The sequence below is a fragment of the Coenobita brevimanus genome, chromosome 4 (assembly GCF_032717465.1).
Source record: "Coenobita brevimanus isolate Jiangsu-jjx chromosome 4, ASM3271746v2, whole genome shotgun sequence".
NCBI lineage: Eukaryota > Metazoa > Arthropoda > Malacostraca > Decapoda > Coenobitidae > Coenobita > Coenobita brevimanus.
Window position 1 is genome coordinate 32,732,101 of NC_136957.1, and position 16,184 is coordinate 32,748,284.

Genomic DNA, 16,184 nt, shown 5'->3' on the forward strand with positions numbered 1-16,184 from the left:
TAGATGGCTTATTTGATGAGCGAGAGAGGGACACACACACACACACACACACACACACACACACACATATTTATCTTTCTATTTTTTTATATATCTGTTTATCTCTCTCTCTATCTGTCCGTCTGCCTGTATCTATGTCTGTCTACCTAATCCATATAGATCCTGAGTGTTTTTGTTTGTTTTGTTTTGTTTTTGCTGTGACTGATGTTGACAGGGTTTTGTTTTGGCGTCTTCATCTCTCTCACATGCCTTCTCTTTTCTCCTTTTTTCTTCTGTCTTCTCTCTCTTGTCTTCTTTTTTCGCCTCTTTTCCCATTTGTCTTACCCATTCTCTCTCCGCTCCACTCTTTTCTCTTTTATCCTACTATCGAGTTTTTGTCATGTTGTCTTTTTCATCTGGTTGTCTCTCTGTCTGTCTTTGTCTCTGTGTCTGTCTTCGTGTGTGTGTGTGTGTGTGTGTGTGTGTGTGTGTGTGTGTGTGTGTGTGTGTGTGTGTGTGCTAGCAGGCGAGACAGATGCGGCACAAGAGGCAGCAGAGATCACAGTGGCAGCAGGAACAGTTACAGAACACACAGCATAGCAGAGAAACATCGTCACACAGCCGCTCACATAACCCGACCTGTTGAGGAAAAGATGGGAATTAAAGACTGCGGCTATCTCTCCTGGTTTTTGCTTAGGAATGGGAGGGAGGGAGAGGAGAGGAGAGAGAAGGAGAGAGAAAAGTAGAGGAGAGGAGAGGCACGGGAAGAAAGGAGAGGGAAGGAAAGCAGGGGAGAGCGACGTAGGGAGGGAGGAAGGAGGTGAAGTCTATGACTGTATCTGATTCTATGAATATAGTTGAATAGGAAAGCAAGGACGAGAGGAGAGAGAGGGAGGGAGAGGAGAGGAAAGGAGAGGGGAGAAGAGGAGACTGGGAGAGATGGAGAGGACAGGAGAGGGAAGGGAAGGAGTAAAGTTAAGTGAAGCACAAAAGGAGTCGCATTGATCGTTATTGACACAGAGGTTGGTCTAAATTCATCTTCTCTCTCTCTCTCTCTCTCTCTCTCTCTCTCTCTCTCTCTCTCTCTCTCTCTCTCTCTCTCTCTCTCTCTCACACACACACACACACACACACACACACACACACACACCCATACCCACACGTACACTTGGGTCCAAGTGGGGTAAAAACTGTTACATTCCTCCAAGCAGGAACTTATCTAAATGTGGATGGAGTTGGTGGGGGACGCCTTCATGTGGTGGCACTGTCATAACTAAGCTGCTCTATTGCTTGGTTATGCAAACGTCTCTCACGCCTCTTCCTGTCCCCCAGAAGGTCGGTGGAGTGCACAAGGAGGGTAACTTTAGCCTGCAGTCCACCGAGTTCACGTTCAGATGAACCTGGGGTTGCAACTACCACTTCTAAATGTGTATGAGGAGGTGTATTAAGTGAAGGTGTATTAGGAAGAGCTGTATTAGGAGGTGTATTAGGAAGATTGTGGTAGGTGGGGGCGCTCACCATCCACTCACTCAATGTAGTGCTTGTCATGGGTGACTGTCCTTTCCTGTCTTCCTCCTTTCCCTCTTTCCTCTTCTGTCTTTTTCTCCTTTCTTTCCCCTGTTGTCTGCCTGTGACTCTACAGTGAGTGACAAGCCAAATGGTTTCCTGTACATCATGGAACCATTTACTGCGCTGAGTGGTAACCATATAACCAAACTATGGCGCCTGGTGGTTTAATGGGTAAATAAGGCGCTCCAGCCGGATTGAGCCTGTGAAGGTTTATACCCAATGGGTTGTTAGGGTTTATTGCTTACGTAATGCCACTCTGGGATGGGTGAGGCTGTCACTCTCATCTTACATGTCAGGACCAACTTCTCTAGCCCCGGGCTACTACGATCCTTACGGGGTAACACAGGATTAGGTGATGATGATGATGATGGTATTAGGTAGAGTTGTTTGAGGAGGTGTATTAGGAAGAGGTGTATGAGGATGAGGAGCAGAAGGAAGAGGAGTATTAGGGATAGGTAAAAAAGTTGTTATTGAGTAGGGTAGATCGATAAAAGTGTTGGCTTAGCTGTGTTGTGGTTGCTAAGAGGATGGAGGGAGGGGGAGGGGAGAGGAGGGAGGAAAGAATGAAGAGGGGAGAGAGAGGAGAGGGAAGGAAGGGAGAGGAGAGGGAAGGGAGGGGGTAGGAGAAGGGGAGGGGAGAGAAGAAATGGAGAAGGGAGATAAACAAGATGGAGAATGGATGGACAGGGAGAGGAGGAAGGAAATGGAGAGAGGGAGAGGGGGCGGGCGAGAGGGAAGAAATAAAGGAGAGATACTGAAGGGGAGGGAGAGGCAAAGGAAGGAGAAGGAGGGGAGGGGAAGAAGAAGAGAAAGGGGGAGAGGGCGGAGGGGAGGAAGAGGGAGGGAGAGAGGAAGGAGGAAGGAGAGGGCAGGGAGGGAATGGGGAAGGGAAAGAAAGGAAGGAGGGAGGGGAAGGGAAGGGGGGGAGACAGGGACAGTGGAGAGGGAAGGGAGGGCGAGTGTGGAGGGGAAGGGCAGGGAGGAGAGTAGGAGGATTTGAGTGAAAAGTAGAATGGATGGAGGAGGAGGAGGAAAATAAAACAAAAAGATCAGGTGGAAATGACGAAGAGGAAAGAGACAAGACAGAAGAAGGAAAGAGGAGGGAATAGAAGAAGAAAAAGAAGACGAAGAATGAGAGAGAGAGAGAGAGAGAGAGAGAGAGAGAGAGAGAGAGAGAGAGAGAGAGAAAATGAGTGACTTAACCAGTGGAGAGGACACGCCATAATACACACACACACACACACACACACACACACACACACACACACACACACACACACACACACACACACACACACACATACACACACACACGGGATATGTTCTTGATATTTCTATTTGTCTTAAAACACCGTGGATGAGAGAGAGAGAGAGAGAGAGAGAGAGAGAGAGAGAGAGAGAGAGAGAAGTAGACAAGAAAAGAAAGGGAAGGAGATGAAAGGAAAGAAGAGTAGAGGGGAGGAGGAAAAGTAGAAAAGAGAGGGAAGGAAAGAATGGGAAGAGGATGAAGGTAAAGGAAAGAGGAACAAGGGGAGGGTAAGGAATGGAAAAAAAGAATGAGAGACAGAGAGAGAGAGGAAAAAAGGAGAATGGAAGATAGGGGGGTAGGAGGAAGAGGAGGAGGAGGAAAGGGAGGGGAGGGGAGGGGAGGAGAGGGGAGAGGAGAGGAGAGGAGAGATGAGGGGAGAGCAGGGAGGGGAATGGATAAGCAGAGGGAAAGGAGAGAGTACAAAGGAGTGCAAAGGAAGCAAACAGCAACAGACCTAATAGTCCTTTCGAGGCTGCTTGTTACAGAGAAGACTGTCACTATGATATAAGTTGAAGGCAAGGACTGTACAGCAAGCAGACTCTCCTCCAGTCAAAGCTGGCAGGAAAAAATGTGAGAAGGACCACCAGTCAGCATGGAAAAGCTGACATGGACATTTCATAGGAAAGACTGAAAAGTAGTAAACTGTATTCTTCTACTGTATCTATACACTACAAGTGTCAGTAAGTTACAAGTATCATTAATTACATAGTATTTCCCTGCTGTAGTTTCATCATGATCTGAAATAGAGAAAAACAGCTTACATTATTACTCAGTCATGAAGGTGTTTATAGCTTGCAATTTGAAGCGAGATACTTATGCAAGCGATTTTTGAATGTCACTGCTGTACTGCAATCAACGACATCCCTGGACAGTTTACTCTAAAATGTTAACAACTTTATTAAAGAAAAAATACTTGGCTTCATTAGACTGGAAATACTTTCCAATAATCTTATACCCATTACCTCTGGTGTTCGAACGATCAATTGCAAAGTACTTGTCAACATCCATATTATCAATTCACTTAATAATCTTGAATACTTGAATCAGATCCCCTCATAGTCTGCGTTTTGATAGGTTAAATAACTTTAGGTCATCTAATTGCTCCTCAAATGATTTGTTCCTCAGTCTGGATATAATTTTTGTTACTCGTCGCTGCACCCTCTCTAATTTCTTTACAGTTTTCCTGTAATACAGCGACCAGAACTGCACACAGTACTCTAGATGTGGACGCACTAAAAAACTGTACAGGGTAAGAATTATATTTTCAGATTTGAACTCAAATGATCTACCAATAAACCTAACTCATTAGCCTTCTTTATAGTTTCTGTGCACTGTTTACTTGGCTTCAGATCATGTGTTACATTTTTTCCTAGGGAGGGGGAGGGGAAGGAAGGAAAAGAGAGGGAAGGAGAGGGGGTAGGAAAAAGAGAGGGAAGGGTAGAGGGAAAGAGAAGGAGGAGGAGAGGTGAGGAGGGAATAGAGAGGGGAAGGGTTTGGATTAAAGGCATTCCACACTCATCATTGTCACGCGAGACGGGGAGGGAGGGAAGAGGAGAATCTACTGGCAGTGAGGAAGGGAAGGGAGGTGAGGGAGGGAGAGGGAGAGGGGTGACAGGAGGGAGTAGAGGATGGGGAGATGGAATGACATGGGGGAAGGGAGAGAATGGGAGAGGAAACGAGGGAGGGGATGGGTGAAGGAGGATGGAGGGGGAGGAAGAGGAGGAAGGTGAAAGAGGGAAAGGGGATGGGAGGGAGGAACTACAAGGGAGGGGAGGAAGTGCGAAGGAGAAAGACAACTATCCGGTAAGGCTAGAGAGAGAGAGAGAGAGAGAGAGAATATAAGGAAGGGATATAACACACTAGAACAAAGGAAAAAGAACTGATAAAACTGGTGGTGTCCATTTTGTTCTCGTGTTCTTTGTTCTCTGGTTTGTTCTTTCACTGCTCTGGCCTCTGCGAGAACACACACCAGCTCAATATCACACACATAACCTAACCTATCCTAACCTAACCTAACTTAGGTAAACTTACCTTACCTAACCCATCCCAACCTAGCCTAACCTAACCCAACCTAACCTAGCCCAACCCAACCCAGCCTTACCTAACCTTAGTTAACCTAACCTAAGCTAACATGCAATAGATTTAGAAACAGGTCTCACTAGTTCCCGTCATATATCTATTTATCAGTTTTGTTCAGATGGAAATGGTTTGCTTTAGAACATGAAACTAGGATAGTAGTAGTAGTAGTAATGTAGATAGTTGTAATAATAACAAGCACCTGTACTCATGATAGTCCACCTCAGCTTGACGCGGATTCGTCTTTTTGCAGTTTATTTCACGTATCTCAGCAGCAGAAAAAGACAACAATACTATGGCTCTATATTCTGTCCATAGCACTTCTGCTCGACTACGGCAGCAGCAGCAGCAACAACAGTAACAGCAACAACAACAACAACAACAACAAAAATAATAATGATAATAATAATAATAATAATAATAATAATAATAATAATAATTATCACTCTATCTGTCTATAGCCCGACGCCCTAATCCCGCAAAGGGTGGCCGCAGACAAAACGCCTCCAAGTCGCTCTGTCACCCACCATTTGACTACCCTCCCCCCAACTCACCCCTCCTCCCTCATATACCTCTCAACTCCATCCCTCCACCTCATCCTCGGTCTACCCCTCCCTCTCCCTCCCTCCACCTCACCTACATACACCCTCTTAGTCAGTCTTTCATTCTCCACTCTCTCCACATGTCCAAACCACCTCAGTGTATTTCTCCTAATCTTCTCTTCTCAGTGAATAATGATAATAATACATTGCAGTACGTGGACATAATAACTTCAATTATCGCGTTCTTTAACCGCTGTAATTATCCTTCACTAAGAATATACACATGGTAACAGCAATTACTTTTATACCCTGTTATTGGAGAGAGAGAGAGAGAGAGAGAGAGAGAGAGAGAGAGAGTACTATAACAATCGCTTATTATATCTGCCATCACTAACACGGCGTAGCTACTACTACTACTACTACTACTATTACCACTACTACTGTTACTATTGCTGTTATTGTTGCTGCTCTTACAAGTAGTGGAATTATATAATTTTAATACTGGGCCTTTAAATAGATTATCAAGATGATGTTATAACTCATATTAAAGCTAGGAGTCTCTCTCTCTCTCTCTCTCTCTCTGGTCCCCTACGTGGAGTATTTTTACCCTACAACCTCCCTTTTCCTACCTCCCACAGAGTCTCTCTCTCTCTCTCTCTCTCTCTCTCTCTCTCCGACTCTGGACATGTTTAACAGCCCTTTCCCTGTGGTCTAGTAGTCCTCCTACGTATCATACACCTTCACATGATACCCACACGCATGCAGCATCTCTGGGTTGTATTGTTTCTCTCGGTGTGCGTGTGTGTGTGTGTGTGTGTTCTTACCTAATTGTAAGGTGGAAGGATTAAGGATAAGCTTAGGATGAAATGATGTGATTTTGAAAACGGAAGGTCAGAGGCATTGGTTCAGGGCAAAGCAATAAAGTAACTAAAGAAAATCTGTTGTCACCCACCTGTTTTCTAGACCTCGTCATTTCGTCCCTTTGGTTCGTCCTCGTTCTGCTTATGCCGCTGCCGAGAGACGAAATAGTGACCCTGTCATCTTTGGACTCATCATTATTATTTTTTTGATCAACATTTGCCTTTTTACTGCTTGCTGAGTGTGGCAGAATTGTCCTTGGTTGCTGACTGATCACCGACTGAGGCCGAGATGAAATGGTAGAGTTGGTGGTGGTGGTGGTTTTGGCGGTGGAGATGGTGAAGACGCCATTCTGGTCGAAGATGGTTTGAATTTTTGAGCATGTCGCCACTACGGGAGGGAGTTTATTCCGGCCTGGCGTGGCAGGGAGAGGGTGAGGGATCAAGGAGGAGTTTGAAGGGGGAGAAGAGAGGCAAGAGGGCAGCGGGAGGGAAGGGGAGAGGGGGGTAGCGAGCGAAGAAGAATCGGCGGATTCTTCTTGGATACTCAGGATTTGACCTGGGGATGCAGGGGGGGATTGTGAGCTGGTGACCTTTATACAATGGGTTGCTGGAGTTGTTGTGGTTGCTGGGACTGCTACCACAAACCCCTTACCGCTGCCCCAAGCTCTGGTAGCAGTTGTGGTAGTTATGGTAGTGGTGGTGGTGGTGGTGGTAGATGCAGATACAATGCTAAACTCAGCCATCCTCTGACTCCGTCTTCGATAGGAGGAATACATTTTAAAACAACTTGGGTAGCAGCTTCAGTTATGACCTTTAGGAACGTGGCACTTGTCATCCATTTATTGTTCCATTTATCCATTTATCCATTCCAGTCCATTAGTACTCCATTATTAGTTCCCATTTATCGGTCACTGTGTTCAGATAATCATTTTAACCTCTGCTTCATTTCGATTCCCCCCCCCCTCACTTCTCATGAACTTGATCTCATCTCAGTCGTTCTTATTTTTTTTTTTTTTTCGTCACTTGGTTGACATAATCTCTTTGGTAATGCTAGTTTCATGTAAAAAACTATCTTAGTTCTCGCAGACTAAATTTCAGAGAGCTTCAGAAGTGCATATTATGCTAAATGTTCACTACATCAGTGTTAAGTGGGTTTATATTTATCAGTTTTTCATTAGCCTGAAAAAAATAATCAACTCATTATTTAGCAGTTGTTGCTGTTGTGGAGCATGTGGAGATACATGGAGAGACAGACTGACAAATGAGGAAGTGAAGGAGCACTGTTGTGTAGATGCGGATGTGACAGAAAGCGTTAGGAGAAATACTCTGAGGTGGTTTGGCCGTGTGGAGAGGATGGACAGTGAGAGATTAACGAGGAGAGTGTGTCTGAAGTGGAGGGGAAGGGGAGAGGGAGAGGGGACACTGAGGATGAGATGGAGGCATGGAGTGGAGGGATATATGAGAGACAGGTATAAGCTGGGGTGAGGGCAGCGAAATGGCAGGGGACAGGGCGACATGGAGGCTCAGTCTGCTTGCAGTACCCGTCTGTCTGTTTGCAGTACGTCTGTCTGCTTGTACTTGTAGTATCCGCCTGTCTGCTTGAAATATCCGTCTGTCCGCTCACTCTTCTTGCAATACCCGCCTGTCTTCTTGTAATACTCTCCTGTCTACTGAAAGTGCTGGCAGTCCTCTCCTTGCAATGGCCTGTTCGTACTTGCAATATCCCAGCCGCCCTGCGTGCTTGTGGTGGCTGCCTTTGCGTGACCAGAACGCCTTGCTCTGCCATTAAAACCATTGATCAACTCACCCACCGCAAACCCACCTACTTTCCTCTTCACCTACTCAGCGTTTCATTATTTAACTACTCAATTTACTTTTTTTTTTAGTTTATTATACTTTATTTTGCTGTTTTTCCTTTATGTACTTTTCTTACTACTATTTACCATACACTTAATTTTCCTTTCATGTCCTCACTTTCATACTTTATTTTACTTTATTTTTTTATACTTTACTTTTCCTTCTCCTTTCCACTATTTCATTACTGCCTTATTTTCGTTATGTACGGCAATAACACTGCTAGGAGCTGCAATGGCTTGGTTGGTAGCGTGCCCGTCTCACAATACAAGTGCCCCGAGGCGGACATTAGAAGTGGTTGCTGGTAGTGTGTCCCTTCATATACCTTGCATATATTCCCACCTTGTTACTTCTAATGATACATACAAACACAAACATAGTCATTACAACACCAGATTTCACATGCATCACTTCTCCTACATACACCCCATCCCCATTCGTCCTTGGCCAACAGGGGGGAAGGTTAATTTTGCTATCACTCTCCGTCCAAGGAGAGGGTCGACTTTTGAAATGGACTTAATATGGATTGGCATTAATACAGCACTGCTTTGAATAAGAAATTTTAAAAGCTTAATTAAAAAACTACAGAATTTTCTAAATGTTTGTCATTAGGCTGTGGCGGAATATACCAAATCTTGAGTTCACAAGTCTGCCAGTGCCGCCTGGAGCTCCAACAACGCGTTCTCCCCCCTTAGCGTCTGACACCACACTGTCTGACTCAACGTTCAGGCACTCTCGGACCCGTATTCTCGCTGGCTTAAGGAGGTTATCCAGTAACTTACCCTTAACGATATATGAACCTTGTTATTCTCCTGCATATTGCGAAATTTCCAAAGCCACTTACATTTAAATTTAATCCTTAATCAGGCTGGGGTAGATGCGGGCGAGCAGTATTACATCTTTTTCTTGACACGTGAGGCGAATTTAACCTGCAAACTATCCGGCACACAGACAACTAAGCGTCTTGGAATGTTTCTGTGACCCGACTACCTGTTTGCTTAGCGTCAGTGCTGCTGTCATTTATGAACTTGATTAATCAGCCATCCAGGCTCCACAGCCACGAAAAGACGAAACGATCAACTTCCTCTCGTAACTCAGATTTGTTTTTGACAGGAGAACCATAAGACTGGACAGCATATTCTTCGCTTTGCATATTCTTCGCTTGTCTTATTTTCTTCCCGATAAAATAATCCATAGTTCTATCTGTCTATAGCCAGATGCCTTAATCCCGTAAAGGGTGGCCACTAACAAATCGCCCCCATGTCGCCCTGTCCCTTGCCATTTCGCTCCCCTCCCCCCGACTTACACCCCCCTCTCTCATATTCCTCTCTACACTATCCCTCCATTTCATCCTCTGTCTCCTCCTCCCTCTCCCCCCCTCCACCTCACTCACATATATTTCCTATATAGTTAATCTCTCACTCTCCATCCTCTTCGCACGGCCAAACCACCTCAGTGTATTTTTCTTAACGCTTTATGTCACATCCACATCCACACCACAACGCTCCTTCACTTCCTCATTTGTCAGTATATCCCTCCATGTAACTCCACTTGATCCCCACTCTACTATATGGCTGCGGGAGGAATCTGATCGTAACTTGACTCGTGAATGCACCTACTCACTGCCTTCCCGCCAATTTTTTAATGGTTGACTTAGACTAATCTGAATCTGAACAGAAAAATAAATACTTTGGGTAATGATGAAAAAGGCTGGGAACTCCCATTTGAACTGAAAACACGAGATAATATATGTAGAGCTACGAGTACAGCTGCCTGAGGCGATAGGATCGGAGGCTTGCGAGTAAGTCCTGCAAAAACGACGGTCGTATTCTTGTCGATTTCGCAGGATTTGATGCACCTCTTAGCGATTTTTTCCCCCCTTTTCCTATCTACTTACCTACTAGTCTCTGTATGTATGTATTTACGCATGTATGTATGTATGTATGTATGTATCTATATATGTCTATCTATCTATCTATTTCATCTTTTTCCCTATCAGGAACATAATGTCCCATGTTAGAACACCCAGTGCCAAAATTTAAGGCAAGAGTGATCAGTCTTGTCGTTCCTGAGTGGCATTTTGTCAGCAAAAAACCCCAACAATCATGTGGACGCAAACCTTTACAGGTCCACTTCGGGTCATTGGTGTAACCAAGTCTCGATTGATGAAGGGGAGGGGGAGCGAGGCAAACCCTATTCTGGGGGGACACAGTTCTACCCATTGTCCACACATTGAATAATCCGAAATTTCAAATGGGGAAGGCCATGCATATATTTACACACACACACACCACACACACACACACACACACACACACACACACACACACACACACACACACACACACACACACACACACACACACACACACACACACACACACAGCGAAAGACTGGATAGAGTTCGAGCACGATGTATCTGACACCACAGAGAAATTGTGGGGTAGGGCATACCTCATTTGAAAAAAATGGGGACAGAGATAATATCGTATCAAAATGTGGAGTACACGTCTATCTATCTATCTATCTATTGCCAGACGCCTCAATCCCGTTTGGGGTGGCCACAAACAAATCGCCTCCAAGTCGCCCTGTCCCCCGCCATTTCACTGCCCTGCTCCCAACTCACACCCCCCTCTCTCATATACCTCTCCACCCCATCCCTCCATCTCATCCTCGGCCTCCCCCTCCCTCTTCCCCCCTCCACCTCCCTCTTCCCCCCTCCACCTCACTCACATAAACTCTCTTCGTCAGTCTTTCACCCTCCATCCTCTCCACATGGCCAAACCACCTCAGTGTGTTCCTCATAACGCTTCCTATCACATCCACATCCACACCACAACGCTCCTTTATATCCTCATTCGTCAGCCTGTCTCTCCACGTGACTCCACAGGCTCCTCTTAAATAACTCATTTCCACTGCTCTCACTCTTGTACACGTACCTCCTGTTAAAAAATGGGGTACGTCATACCTCTTGTTAAATAATGGAGTACATCATACCTCCTGTATAATGGGGTACATCATACCTCCTGTTAAATAATGGGGTACACCATACCTCCTGTTAAATAATGGGCTACATCGTACCTTCTGTTACAATAATGGGGGTACATCGTACCTCTATTAAAATAGTGAAGGTAGGGAGTACCCCCTATTAAACTAGTGTACCCAGAGGCATAGCTGGGGGGGGGGGAGCAATTGTCTCTACCTTGGCCCCTCATTATCCATCCATCAGTTGAGCTACGCCCCTGCGAGTAAGTTTGATGTGGAGTGGGAGGGGGTTTAATGAATTATGTAATGGGAGTTATAAGCATTAATATAGTCATGGAACAATATGAAACACTAGCACAGTATGTAATGAGCAGGCCTCTGATCAGGAAGAAAAACTCAAACATCCCCTGGCCCTAGTCTACCAAGATGTCAAAACACCTGATGTATGTCAAACACACGGTGCAACTCACGGAAGCCAGCTTAGCTACGTGACGGAAGCGTGCTGGACACTATACACACCCACATACACACACACATCAGCCGGAAGCCAGGCAGTAATATATGGCCAATTATCAGGTGTAGGAGTCAGAATGAACAGAAGATAAGAAGGAGGCAGATGGGGATAGAAGGAGATAGAAAGTGTCAAAAGGAGGCTTAGTAGAGAAAGAGAAGTAGGAGATAGCAGTTGAGTAGGAGATACGAGGCAGTAAGCGATTAGCTGTCACACTGACTATCAGTTGGTCACGTCACTCTGTCCGTAAGATTATAACTTAGTCACAATAAAACCCCTTAACCCCAGAGTGTCTACCTCACCTTCACTTACGATACGAGAGATAGAGGGGAGAGTGAGACAGAGGAAGACCCACAAATACTCAATCTCCACGCTGTCCAACTCCTCACGAATCTTTCCATCGGCAACGGGTGCCTCGCCAATCTACTACAATCCCAACTCTTAAGCTACGGTACGACTATTATCTATGTTTGGCAGCAGCAGTAATCTACGATACTCTACGATACCCGACACGAATTTCTACACTACTGGCACGGATGGCACCTACTTACCTAGATACCTACCAACCTTGGTGTAGTGTGGTAGGGTGGGGGGCGGTGTAATGTGTGGGAGTGGGTTGGGTGGTGAGGTTCCCGGGTATGGGAGTTGGATGGAAGGTAGGCTAGGTGTGGGAATGGGGTGGTGTGGTAGAGAGTGGGAGGTAGGGTGTGGGAAAGAGGTGGTGTGGTATACAGTGGGAGGTGTGGTGGTGAGATGAATGAGCTGGGAATGGGGTGGTGTAGTTCGGTGTTGGACTGGGGTAGCTTAAATGTGGTGTTGTGTGATGTGGTGTGGTATGTTTGGACTGGTGTAATGCTGGTGATGGTGTGCAGTGGTTTAGTGTGGCAAAGTGGTGTGCTGGAGTGTGGTGTGGAAGGTTGGGTGGAGTGATAACGTGTGAGGTAATGTGTTGCGGGTTTGCCCATATTTCAGCCTTAAACAAGGCTAAATCGCGTTATTTTGCGGTGCACAGGCCCAACCCCTGGGGGTAGAGGTAGCTTCAGGCTGTTTGACGTCATAGATAAGTATATTTTCATATTTCTTTTAAAATACGCAATGATTATGCGACTTTCGTTCATTGATGATATACACACATGATATATGTGACTTTCGTTGATTGATGATGTACACACATGCTAGAACTGTTAACACTGGAAGTAAATAGCATCAGCCTTATCTCTCAGATGTAGGCGACAGCATTAGGCACAGTTGTTTGAAGTGCTATAAAAAAAAAAAAAGAATTAATTCTCAGTGAAGTTGACAGTTTAGTTTTTTATTTTTTCTTGGTTTGGTATTCAGTTGTATTAAGAGATATTATAATGAACTGGTATTCGGGAAGATTTTACACAGGCTGAGCGAGTTTTTTTTTTTTTTTTTTTTTTTAGCGGTCTGCTAGAGATTAGCGACATTGTAGCACTTTGTTTTTATTTACGCAAATTTGACCGCTGCTGCCACACGAAGGGCTTGGCAACTCTGGAAGTGGTTCTCGCGAATGAGGTGCAGACAGGGAAGCTTCGTGTGTTGTTATCAGGACCTATGAATACCAGCCCTGAGGCATGGAAGAAGTGGATTGTGTTGTGGAAGTTGTCTGATATAATGTTGTAAGGACGGGTGGCGAGGCGTCAAAGATATTTTAATGTGGCTGTTGAAGTGACGCCTTCAGACATTGGTACTGTTATAACGGGCTGGTCGTACAAAGTTATAAACGTCCACCTAGTGCTCCTTGGTTCATGAATAGGGGATAATGGACAGCCGGAGAAAGATAACTTCAGCCAGCTGTTCACTGGGTTCGTCCCGCTGAGCCTGAGGGCCACAACAGCCAATACAGTGCTTGTTATCTCAGTCCATATCCCATGAACTCCATCCATGTATCCTACCTGGAAGGCTACCCCAACCTTATTAAAATCATGTACAGTAGATGTTACCAGGTCATTCAAGTGTAGCATTAATTATTTATTATTAATTTATTTAAGAGAGGGTGGCATCTCCCAGAAGGTTAAAACGTTACTGGGTGCTTGCAGATACCATCCCGTTATCCTGTTTTAGCATATTTCTCTATATATATTGTTTGTCATCACCTCATTGCAGCCAGTACTCTGCTGATAAATTTATGGTTTTTGCCCATGGGTTTTCATGTTTCATATGACTTAAACCCTTGTTTCAGTTGGATTTTTTTTTTTTTTTTTTAATAGATATACCACTTGAGAAGTGATAGGAATCGAGGTTTTCGGGCAGGGGAAACAGAGCAAAACTGGTCATTTCCATTGAATATGCTGGTAGAAATTAAATGAATAATGTTAAAAACTGAGGGAAAAGAATAGATTTTCAACCTAACTTTTTAAAATGGTGAAATGTATGAAAATGAGTTAATAATAACCATTCATCTAACTCCAACCCCACTCTATCAAACTTTCAAGTGAGCAGTTCAAGCTTAACCTTAGCCAATTTAAACCTTGCCATAGTCCTAGTCACAGAGTCAATGCTGGCCTTGTTGTTTCAAAAACATTCATGAAAAAATAGACAGGAATGGCAGAGCACCTGTTACAAAGAAGCAACCATGGTGGACTGAAAGTCAGATGGAGACTTTGTCTTAACACACCATTGATTGGGGGTAATATAGTAAATGATTTTGGTACCCGGGTCCAGCCTACCAGTTGGTTACTTTTAATGGTGCATAGTGGCTTCATTGTCAACAAAGGAAATGGAATCATCCCACAGGAAACGGGGAGTTTCATGGAGGACACTAACACAAAATACCTTACATGTTTACGACTATTACCGATGTACAGGCTTACCACAGTTTAACGATGTTGTTCTTTAGGTAAAACCCCATTGTTAGGAGGGGTATTGTATATCAGGGTACTTTTAATATGTAATGTGGAGCATTTACCAGCCTTGGGTTTCCCCCCAAACCAAGCTCAATACCCACCAAAATGAGCCCAAAAACAAGTTTAAAGTCAATCTAAATGGCCCAGCAGCTGTCAAAGAAGTTAACTTAAGCCTAACACCTGTAAATAACTCACTAAAATCGACAAATAAAATATGAAAGTTGTCAAATAGAAATCTGGAAAAATTAGACTTGGTAAACTGTGCCCCAAAGTGACAATGCTCACCCCACCTCTGGCTAAAACACATTAATCTAAGTCTAAAAACAGTTTATAAACCAACTGAAACACACAGTTTTAGTCTAATATATCTTTAAAATTCATAAAAAAAATCAAAACCCATTGTTAAACCGGGGTTTGACCATCATTAGGTGAGGTATGATGGTATTTCTACCCCCATTGTTAAGCGGGGATATCGCATCTAAGGGTATCGTATATCGAGGTATTACTGTATCTCAATTATCATTGCTTTGCGATGGTAGTGTCATAGAAGGAAAGAGTCTTTACTGGTGAGAAATAATAGTACACCCCCAAAATAATTGAATTGAATACAGGGTGAAAAGAGAATACTGTATATAATGCCAAATATTTTTTGTTCTTCATGTCACATTGTGAAACTTTATTTTATGGATCTGTGAGAAAATAATATACAGGTCTCCCTCGTTTTACGATTGGTACCGTATGCGTTCCTAGAAAGGCAATCGTAAGCCGAAATATCGTAAAGCGAAATTAAGGTTTAATGGGAAAAATAGGGATGCATTCCTGGACTCATGGATAAGGAACCCAAGACCAATACAAGTGATCTAATATGCAATAATAATGATGATGTTTTATGTATTGTAGTGCATCTGAATCACATATGTATGTATATTTGCAAACATAAAGACATGAAATAGCAAAAACAAAGTGAAATACTGTTTTGTACCCTCCTACTGTACTGTAGCTCCGTCCACCCTTAGGCGGTCTCCCCTGAGGCTGGAGGACGTAATGCCTTAATGTCTCCTGCGATGCTAGGAGACATCCTGGGCCAAAGCCCATCACTCGTCAACACAAGAGGTGGAGAGGGAGGAAGCAGGGATGGACGAGGTTTGGGTGGCAGGGGTGCATGAATCAGGAGAATGAGAGGTGGTGGAGGTGGAGGTTTGGGCGGGTATGCCATGCAACTCTCAGCTGATCTGCCTGTGAGCACGGGATTTCCACATGTCCAATTGTAAATGCGAGGGAGCTCAATTGTAAAATGAACACTTGGTACTAAACAATAAGGATTGTAAATGCGAAATATCGTAAAACGATACAACGTAAAACGAGGGAGACCTGTAATGTTAATAGGCCCATACTATCTATCTGTCCATAGCCAGATGCCATAATCCCATAAGGGGTGGCTGTTTGACTTTTAGTTACTGTGTTTTACAGAGAGTGGTACTAACCTTCCTCAAACCCACTTGCTGACATATAGGGAACACTTAGGGGTGCCATAGCATTGTAAATGGTTTCTTGGCTTACAGGAAACCATTAGGCTTATACTGATAGTAATAATTTACTCAGGGCCTGGACCTTTCTACCTGTCTGTATAGC

General features: G+C 44.3%; 2 protein-coding genes across 2 annotated transcripts in view; one reads left to right on the top strand and one right to left on the bottom strand.

Annotated features, from left to right (window-relative positions):
• Window positions 1-497: 497 nt before the first annotated feature.
• Window positions 498-16,085, bottom strand: LOC145396516 (uncharacterized). The gene is made up of 3 exons (XM_080269889.1): window positions 16,037-16,085; window positions 6,428-6,891; window positions 498-618 (listed from the first exon to the last, which is right to left on the bottom strand). The coding sequence occupies exons 1-3, from the start codon at window positions 16,083-16,085 to the stop codon at window positions 499-501; spliced, it is 633 nt and encodes a 210-aa protein (XP_080126015.1). The 3' UTR covers window position 498.
• LOC145396521 (uncharacterized) overlaps window positions 13,196-16,184 on the top strand; it is an 81,829-nt gene continuing 78,840 nt past the window's right edge. Inside the window, exon 1 of the mRNA XM_080269901.1 lies at window positions 13,196-13,221. The gene's annotated coding sequence lies outside the window, so the exon portion shown is untranslated. The remainder of the gene's footprint in view (window positions 13,222-16,184) is intronic.

Excerpts from the sequence above, each read along its gene's own strand:
- LOC145396516 (XM_080269889.1), bottom strand. The coding sequence starts at position 16,085 with ATGGCACCCCTAAGTGTTCCCTATATGTCAGCAAGTGGGTTTGAGGAA. Across the intron at positions 6,892-16,036 it reads AGCAAGTGGGTTTGAGGAAG|GTCAAATCCTGAGTATCCAA; the intron begins GTTAGTACCACT and ends CTGCATCCCCAG. Across the intron at positions 619-6,427 it reads TGACGAGGTCTAGAAAACAG|GTCGGGTTATGTGAGCGGCT; the intron begins GTGGGTGACAAC and ends TTTCCTCAACAG.